Source organism: Sinocyclocheilus rhinocerous, unplaced genomic scaffold, assembly GCF_001515625.1.
Source record: "Sinocyclocheilus rhinocerous isolate Xijiao unplaced genomic scaffold, SAMN03320098_v1.1 scaffold3235, whole genome shotgun sequence".
In the NCBI taxonomy this organism is placed as follows: Eukaryota; Metazoa; Chordata; class Actinopteri; order Cypriniformes; family Cyprinidae; genus Sinocyclocheilus; species Sinocyclocheilus rhinocerous.
The window spans coordinates 150,228-159,851 of record NW_015623484.1 but is presented as its reverse complement, the minus strand read 5'-3'; the positions used below and the strand labels follow the sequence as shown (position 1 = coordinate 159,851).

General features: G+C 36.4%; 2 protein-coding genes across 2 annotated transcripts in view; one reads left to right on the top strand and one right to left on the bottom strand.

Moving 5' to 3' along the window:
* The window catches only part of LOC107751924 (nuclear pore complex protein Nup85-like), a 10,372-nt gene extending 6,701 nt beyond the window's left edge, over positions 1–3,671 (bottom strand). Inside the window, exons 1-8 of the mRNA XM_016567740.1 lie at positions 3,496–3,671; positions 3,016–3,109; positions 2,768–2,924; positions 2,610–2,680; positions 2,485–2,528; positions 1,195–1,264; positions 985–1,106; positions 691–904 (exon numbers count right to left, since the gene is read on the bottom strand). Of these exons, the coding sequence (XP_016423226.1) occupies positions 691–904; positions 985–1,106; positions 1,195–1,264; positions 2,485–2,528; positions 2,610–2,680; positions 2,768–2,924; positions 3,016–3,109; positions 3,496–3,528 (805 nt within the window). The 5' untranslated portion in view covers positions 3,529–3,671. The remainder of the gene's footprint in view (positions 1–690; positions 905–984; positions 1,107–1,194; positions 1,265–2,484; positions 2,529–2,609; positions 2,681–2,767; positions 2,925–3,015; positions 3,110–3,495) is intronic.
* A 1,136-nt stretch (positions 3,672–4,807) lies between these two features.
* Positions 4,808–9,624, top strand: part of LOC107751526 (small ubiquitin-related modifier 2) — an 8,100-nt gene continuing 3,283 nt past the window's right edge. Inside the window, exons 1-3 of the mRNA XM_016567298.1 lie at positions 4,808–4,904; positions 5,730–5,861; positions 8,829–8,900. Of these exons, the coding sequence (XP_016422784.1) occupies positions 4,884–4,904; positions 5,730–5,861; positions 8,829–8,900 (225 nt within the window). The 5' untranslated portion in view covers positions 4,808–4,883. The remainder of the gene's footprint in view (positions 4,905–5,729; positions 5,862–8,828; positions 8,901–9,624) is intronic.

Here is a 9,624-nt window from a genome sequence, read left to right as displayed (position 1 = left end):
TGATCTTCAGAAATCATTCTAATATGCTGATTTATTATTAGAATTATCAACAGTTGTGCAGCCAAATATTTTTAAGTTACGCCTTCTTTCTTTGCGTGAACGTTTGGGCGGCGTTATGCAAATCTTCTCACATCGTGACGTAGACATGTGGGGTGTGTTAGAACGAGCCGTTTTAGGTAGGCGTGGCTGACTCTTAACTTTTATAAAGAATATCTCTTTGGATTTGAGACTTTAGTCTTTGCAACTTTACAGATCTTCTTTATGCACCAAGAGCTTGTAACACTCCAAAGAGAAAGGAAAAATTGAAATCGCATCATATGACCCCTTTAAAATTTTTTGAAAGGAGTCTCTTCTGTTCACCAAGGCAGCATTTAGTTAATCAAAAATACAGTAAAAACAGTAATAATGTGAAATATTATTATAATTTAAAATAACTAATTACTATTGTAATATATAATAAAATGTATTTCATTCCTGTGATGTAAAGCTGAATTTTCAGAAACTATTAGTCCAGTCTTCAGTGTCACATGATCCTTCAGAAATCATTCTAATATGATGATTTGCTGCTGACCCCAAAAGTTTTTTTTAATGCATTTTTTTGCATTGCAGTATTAAGAATTTAGAGTTTAAATGTGCTTAATTGTAAATATACAATTAAATCTTACAATATGCTTCATTTTCTTGAATAGCATATAATTTCTTCAGATTTTGGGGTGAAATATAACACGTTCTTAACCAGTTTAGGAAAAGCATGTCCTGATGCACGTACGTTAAATATGGGCATGGTCTGTAACAGGCCGTCCATGCGTCTGAACACAGAGCTGCTCTCCGCCCGCAGAGACGCCTGTTTGGACAGCACCTGACGGGCTTCATCCATACGGCCCTGCAGGACTAAACTGATCACCTGCGCACACACACACACACGTAAGGACACGGATGATGATGTTCAGATGTTCTGGAGGTCAGAGGTCACGCGTTTCGTACCACGTCCCAGTAGGACTGATGCTGAGTGGGGCTGTCGCTCTGTAACACCTCTCGCGCTTTCGCGTCCACGTCCGACTTGTGCAGACGCACCCAATCCAGCAGCTGGAGCAACAGAGATCCGGCTGCAACATCCCAACAAAATCAAGTCAGAAAAAAAGGATAAAATTGCCTGCTCGAATCTAGGTTTCTGACAATTTTAGACGCCTCTACCTGGCGCTGCGTCGATGAAGAGAACCTCACACAAGTTCCATATGAGCTCTATCGCCAAGAGAATAGAGACCTAGAGAGATCAGAAGACCATTCAACTTCAATAATTTGACGTATTTCTGAGTCAAACAAAATATTCATTTAAGAACCATAAGGACAGGACTTTATTTTATCCATCAGGGTTTGTTAGATCACAATATTATTTTTCTCTGCTCATATGACCTTCATTATGTCAGCAGAAAGATTGTTTCAGAATCAGAGCAAGATGTTATATTGCAATAAAAAAATATTACAAAGATATGTTTACCTTTAGAAAAACTCATTTAGAACTTTTTATTAATTTATTATTATTAAAATACAGAATGCATAAATATGATGTTTTTGTTGTTGTAATTTATCATAAATTTATCTTTATAAAGCATATAAAATAATAGTTAGAATGCATGCTAGGGATGTATCGATTAACCGCGAGCCGGTTGAAAATCGATTCAAATACGTGACGATTCAAATCGGTTGAGATGCTAAACAAATCGCGATTCATTTAGGGGTAGGAGTTTATATGAATGCATGTCTGAGGGGAACTTACTGTCTTTAGAAAAGTTTAGATGGTATTTTTTCTTTTCATCTTGCCTCTGTATAATGCATATTAAAGTTCATAAGTGCAGCTCTGCTTTGTTTACAGCGGAAACCAAGGAAACGCTTTAAGCGCCACCTGCTGGCTGAGAGTGAATCTGCGTCTCATTCAGTCCAGCTTTCATGCAGATACTTTTATCCAAAGCGACTTACAAATGAGGACAATAGAAGCAATCACAATCAAAACAAGAGTAATTATATGCTATAAGTGCTATATTAGTATATTATTATAGTGTTATATTTCAATTTCACAAAGAAACGTGCAGCATTTTGTCCAAGCAATAATAAAAGGACACATTTAATTTATTTGTCTTCAATCTCATTTTGTAAAAAAAAAAAAGTTAATCGAATCGTGAGTTGAGTGAATCGTTACATCCCTAATGCATGCACACTGTTTTAATTTTGTAATCTAATGATTCATTTATCTTTATAAAATAAACAATATTCAGATCGCATGCATATTGTTTATGTTATAATCTAATGATTGCTTTATAAAATAAAGCATAAAAAATTATTATTATTGAAACAATGTTTTTAAAACTGAAACTGCATATCAATTAACAAACAACAAAATGATAAAACTATCTGCTCTGGTCATACAAACTGCAGATCACTCAATTTAGATTTCATGTCGATCTTAGCCTGTGTAATTGACAGTACCTGATCTCCATACTGTGACGCTAAAGAACCATTTTGTGTTGAAACTGAAAAGAGAACGAAAACGCGATCAGCTGATCAAAAGCATCATCTTCCTCGTGCGTGATGCGTGTCATGTGAGCGCTTACCTGCGTTCTGCTGCAGCTCCTCCATACAAGCTCTGATCACAGACCTGTAGTTCTTACTGATGCTCACAAACCTGCAGGAGACAACGACCGATCAGATCATTTCAACAGAAGCGTGTCTGCTTTCATGCACGTCCACACTATTAGGCACGAGGACTCACTGTGACTTCTTGTTTTTGCTGGGCATGTCCTCTTTGATTTTCTGCAGCCCCACGAAGATGAGATGGGACTCGTTGAAGAGTTTGCGCAGGATGGGAGAGCAGATGTCTTCATCTCTCCTCACGATGTGAACGAACGGAGAGCCTGCAGACCTCGGACCTGAGCAGGAATACAAACACTGATGAGGATTTTGACAGCTTTCATTTCCTCATCCCAGAGTAAAGAGTCTTTCCAGTGTGGATATGAATACCTTGTAGTTTGTAGTTTGTCTCATACACTGACAGATCTCCAGGACCCCATTCAAAACCCAAGTGCTTCTGATGAAATCCAGCGCCGGGAATGAGCTGCAAGAAACACATTATTAATTCTTATATATATATATATATACACATACAATTGTATCTTAAGCATAAATTTATAAATAACAAAATGAATAAAATAAAAAAGAATAACTTAAATTTAATTTAAGTAATGCATACACACACAGATACAGATACACACCGTGGTATATTTTTGTATTACTGTATTACTTTGGAGTACTATGGTATATAAATATAATAATTTAGTGCATCAGTATATATCACAGTATCATGATATTACCTTCGGATACCATGGTAACACCTCAGAGCTACTTTATAAATGCCCCACATTCGTATTCTTCACATAGAAATACTTGCACCGAACATTAATATTCATATGTACAGATGAGAGAGTACGAATCAACAATTACCGTGATACTGAGCTCTACATCCACCTCCTCCATAACACCGAGATATTAAATCCTCCCGAATAATAGCGAAAGTATAATGTTATACCGCTGTATGATCTAAACTACATTCAATACACTCAGCACTCAGAATCGAGCGCCATGAGTCTGAAGGACCCCTGATGCCTGCGCGGTTAGTAGTACGACTCACTGAACGCCTGAGCAAAATACGAACTACTGGTGTATAAATAATACGCTTTCTATTGGTTTCCACTTATATTATTATTATTACGAAGTGACAATTATTGCAGAATTACTAGCAGTGTTTAATGACAAACGTGCCATTCACAAATATATATATATATATATATATATATATATATATGATTTTGCGCCGTAAAAATCCCGTGTGGACCCCTGCTGGTCCATGAAAGTAATTGCAAAGTAAATTGCAGTGGTCCGAGGACTATTCTGGCTATGAACATTAAGTTATATTTAATTATAAGATGCAAAAATGTTACATGTTTTAATTAAAGTCAATATAATCTGTTCTATCTTAAAATTAGGATCAGTGTTTGTTAAGGCAAAAAACTCTGTTCAAGGATGTCATTAACAATATAAATAACACTGTTTCCTTACTTTTAATAGGACATTTTTAATTGTTTAATTTCGATTTTTTTTTAATATGGCGTGTTTTTTTAATTTGTTTATCACATATTATAAATAAAATAAAGCCTGAACTGATTTCAATACAGATTGCAGTGTTTCTTTAAAATACTAAGCTGTTTTATGTACTGTCTAATATATGTTTATATAGCCTAGCTACTGTCATTCCAATGAGGTAAAATGTTTCTCATAAGAGGTTCAGTATGATCTTAGTGTAAATTATATCACTTATTGGTTGTAGTTACCTCACACTCGTTTTGAATTATTAATAAATAATGGCTGAGGTACGTTCAGCTTGATCTGTGAAATACATAAAGAACAAAATGGCTTCCCTTCCCCTTCAGTCCAGTGTGAGCAGAACTGGATCATTATTCCCTCGGAATCAAGACAATTAACACTCAATCTACACCCTTCTCTTGGATGTCCATGCCATATGTCTGTTTATATATGACATTCACTATCAAAATAATCAGCATTTTGAGTTATTTCTGTTCATATTTGGTCCAACATTTTTTTTCAAGAAAAGACACGAATGTGTGCACGAATGCGCGTGCATGTTTCCCCCGGCTCCCTGGTCCCGCGCATGGCATCACGTGACCCGCTCTGGCCAATCGCGACGGAGCGCGATCAACGGACGCACCTCTCGGGATCGCGCACGCAGCGGCTGTTTTTAATCGGGGGCGCGTACGTGCGCGTCCCCGCGGAGTCTTTGTGTGGCGGCGTAGAGAAGCGCAAATACAATAACCATGGCCGACGAGAAACCCAAGGTGAGTGGCGTTTTAAAACGAAGGGATTGTTTATTTTTAGTTAAGAGTTCGAGGGGTTGCGAAAACACGCAAGTGCGCCGATGGTTTGATTTTTAATGTGAAATATCGCGCGTAGTGGATAAATACTGTAACTGCCGCCTCAGAAACACCGGAAGAAGACGTGTGAACGCGCGCGAAGAACTCACACCGCGCGCGACACACGCGTTCAAATTAAAACAAGAGGAACATGCGGTCAAACGATTTTTATAGCAGGCGTATTGCTGATAGAAAGAGAGAGCTCTGAGTATTTGTGGACTAAGTCCTGATGGAAACTAGTTCTCTGTTGGTTTGAGTTGATGATGTGAGTTTGATGCTCATCCATTCATCACGTGAAACACAGCAGCTCGTGCACAATAATGCTAATAAAATTCAAAGCCACAGAATTTAACGTTATATGCATTATGATTTTTTTTTTCATAAGACCACATATTGTGTACCTCAGATAGTTAAGAGGATGTTAGTTTCTGTGCTGACTATGAGACATGTTAGCCTCTGGCTTGCCCTGTTCATGTCATTATCATGTGATTATAACATGAGTTCACTTTCTATTTTAATCATCAAACTACAAACAGCACTCCTACTGATAAATTATAGATGACTCAGCCATTATTTAGAATATTTCAGTATTTTCTGTGGATATTGTTTAGTGGTTGACCAGTATGTCCATCAATAATTAAATGTAATGCTTGCAAGTGAGACGTGTAACGTTACATAAAATATGCAAGGAAGAATGATGCAATATATCATAAACTTTTATGTTTGTACATTTTGTCTTTGTTTTCTCAGGAGGGGGTAAAGACAGAGAACAATGACCACATCAATCTGAAGGTGGCGGGACAGGACGGGTCAGTGGTCCAGTTTAAAATCAAGAGACACACACCTCTCAGCAAGCTCATGAAGGCCTACTGTGAGAGACAGGTGAGGTCACGGGCCACACACAGACACACACACAGACACACACACACACAGACAGACAGACAGACAGACAGACAGATTGTGTTAAATGAAGTCTCAATCTCACAATCTCCTCTGTGAGCTCGTATCAGCTACAAGACCGAAAACTTACTGTCCCGACAGCTTTTTGTAGTCCTGGCTGCACATATTAGAGTTTCTGCCCAAAATACAGAAGCCTGTCGTAATTTCTTCACTGTCATATTGAAGAACCACAATAGAATTTGACTTGTTTGACAACAAAAGACCGACAATAATACAGTGGAACAACGTGAAATATAATGAACAGGGATTAGAAATGACATTTTGGGCAATTCTAAGCAGAAACTGCACTTTTTAAATAATTCATTTGCAATTATTGTTATACAAAAAAGACGTTTGTGTAAAAAATGTACAAGGCAACATACCAACTCATGCATACAAAAACAACACAAAAAAGAGAAAAGAAATAAGCAAATCCCAGAACAATCTTATGAAAAATAAAAACAGCAACACCCATCTACGTTGTAAGCTGTACATATATTAAAAATCAGTTTATATATTACTAAAAGAAAAAAAAATCCTAATTGATTAATTTAGCAAAATCTTTCCACATTTCATTAAAAAAAAAACTAGCCAGTTCTTTTTTTTTTCTTTTTTTTTTTGATGGCATTGCACCTCAAATCTGCATTTGCATTGTATGTATGATTTGTATGTAGTTTTCCTTTATATTTCCAATTTTGAAGAATATTTCATTTCAGTGTCACAAAACAATTCAACAGTGGCACAGCATGTATTGAAGATATACTCAATAATGAAAGGACACATTTTTATGCATGCACTTAGTATCTTAAGCAAGAACATATATCATTTTTTTACATTCAGATGTTCCTTGGCCTCCTTTCCAGGGTTTTTGTGGGACTTAGAGTTTCAATTCACAATTTCACAAATTAATACCTTAAAAATGTATTAAATCAGAGCAGAAAGTCTTAAATTGATAGTCGTGGCATTAAATGTTGCACACACTGCAAATAAAAAATATCTAAACATCCTTAATCGAGATGCATTTACTTGAGAAGCAAAATGAGGATGTGAAGTCTTGTTTTCTGAAAAACTGAGTTTATGTTTAAAACCACAGCAAATATCTGTCAGTGGGGAATGAAAACTTGTTTTACTTTTTGAATTAAGTTCATTTTTCCAAGTCTGTTGGCAGATATTTGTTCTTTTTAATCATAAGCTCACTTCATTTCGATCAATTTCACAGAAATCAAGGCTTCGGTTAATAACGTTCAGTGAAGGAACACTGTGTTAAAAGCTTTGAAAAGAAATCGTTTATTTAAAAATGGATGCATTTGTAACCTAAACATTTGTTTGTGTGTTTGTGTACTTTCTACAAATTGCAAGAATGACTGATATTTGATAGATAAAATTCAAAAGTCATTCAACACAGAACGTGTCATGAAGAAACATACGGGCTCATCCTCGCCTCGCTGTCAATATAACATAAATCAAAGTCATTGAGAAAGGACTGAAGCATGCTGTATTAATCTGAGTGTGAATGTGTCCGATGGGTTGCAGTAGTGTTCAGTCCGCAAGACTGTTATGGCCATCTGCACAAAAGCACTTCAGTCTGATCAATAAACACTAGTGCTTACCTGTATTTCCTCAACAGTCTTACCGGCTGCTGGCTTTATCACTCCCTGATGTCCGCTTAATGCTCCTGCGCGTCCGGCCCAAGGTTTCTCCCATGTCAGAGAGGGTTCGAGAGAGAACAATGACTGTTCACGTATGACAAAGAAAGAGACGCTTGATCACTATTTCTGCTCAGTTTGACTCTGTTCAGCTCATCAGAAGTCCATACAGACTTCGTGTCCATGTGCACAAGCAGGCTTCATTAACAGCTCCCTCAGCGCTGTAAACACACCAGGTTAAGATGAGCCGCGAGGAGACGCGTGATCTTTAGGTCACTAACATGTTTTCCTGGCAGAGGCGGAGGGTTTAATCTCATTGTGGGGCTGTGAGTTTCGCCGGCAGAAGTAGTACAGCGTTTACTGGCGCGCGGGGAAGGAAGCGTCCCTGCCCTGAGGTTCATGTTCATTCAGACGTCAGAAAATCCTTCTCAACAGCGGAAAATAAATATGAAGCTGATCAGCCGTCTTTATCTCAGACTCTGAATTCCCTTTTAGGGGTGGGACGTCCGCTAAGATGTCGGATGCTGTGGATGTACCTTCAGATTAGCATTTTAATGTTGCTTTTGAGCTTTTTAACGTCTTTGGAGTTGCCAGTCGATTCATTAAAAAGAACCAGTCTAATTGATTCATTCATTCAGGATTTATTCGGTTTTTAGTAGAGAACTAAACAATTAAACCGAAATAGTAAGAATTAAAAAAAAGGACATAACAAAATTAATAAAATGTAACTAAAATATAACAAATTTACTAAAATGTAACTAAAATTCAAATGAAAATGAAAGTATAGAAATAAAAGTCAGTCCAAAATATTAATAAAAACTATAGCAGTACATAAATAATAGTACAATTTTGAGCATAATAACATATTTTGAGACTGAGTTGCCAATTGATTCATCAAAAAGAACCAGTCAAATTCATTTGTAATTCAATGTTTATTCCGTTTTCAGCAGGGATAAAATATAAATATTAGATGAAACACTTAAATTCAGTTAGTTGTCAAAGCAACATTTAAAATTTAAGTTCAAGCACAACATTTACTAACTGTAATTAAATAAAAACTAAAACTGAAAAATAAATTAAGTCTAAATAGTAATAATAAAAAATGAATAATAATGTCAAAAGCACATAAAATTACTAAAGGTTTTACTAAAATGAAAATGAAAATGTGAAAGTATAAAAATGAAATCACACTGGTTGTCAGTGGAGCAGTGCCGCTCCTGAATGAAGTGAGAATCACTGGACTGATGTACGCTTGTGTTTTCAGGGACTGACGATGAGGCAGATTCGATTCCGGTTTGACGGACAGCCGATTAACGAGACAGACACGCCCGCACAGGTATGACATCACAGACTCTCATTCTGTGTCCACTTTTGTTTCTAATAGTGACATCACTCTGTACAGGTGTGGTGTGTGCAGGTGTTTTTAGATCCAAATTAAACCTATTTATTGTAAAGAAAAAGGCAAAGCTCATAAAACCTGTTTGTGAATATTGAGGTCATTAAAAAATGCCTAGTGGCATTGTTAAAAACTTTAAGAAAATGAAGCTTAATTGCATTGTTTTCACGATAATTACATAGGTTCCTTCCCAACTGTCAATTACTGCAATGAAAAAACATTTGTATTTTGTAATTAAAATATATTTTTACATTCAGATCGATTCAAGTTTGTGTAGCCCTTTGCTCAATATTGCTTCAAAGCAGCTTCATGGAAAAAAGTGTGTTTATATGTGTGTGTGGACATTATAAATGTTTTAAAGGTATTGTATCTGGAAACAAAAACTAGATCAACTGTAGGTCAACTGTAATTTGCAGTCTTAAAAGGCAGATCTGAGCCACCATAAACAGTGGTATAAAATTGTTTTAAGTAAGTTAGGGATGTGCGCGACGACTAATTTGACTGTTGTTTAAACGAAAGTATTGTATCCGACTAGTCTAAAAGCAAGAAATCCCCAAAAGATGGTAAGAAAAAAAAAACTCTTGTGCGTGCGTGTAGCATAGCCTATATAATAGCCTATATTTGAAATACTTAATCTATGAATCACACTGTCAAATCCCTGAAT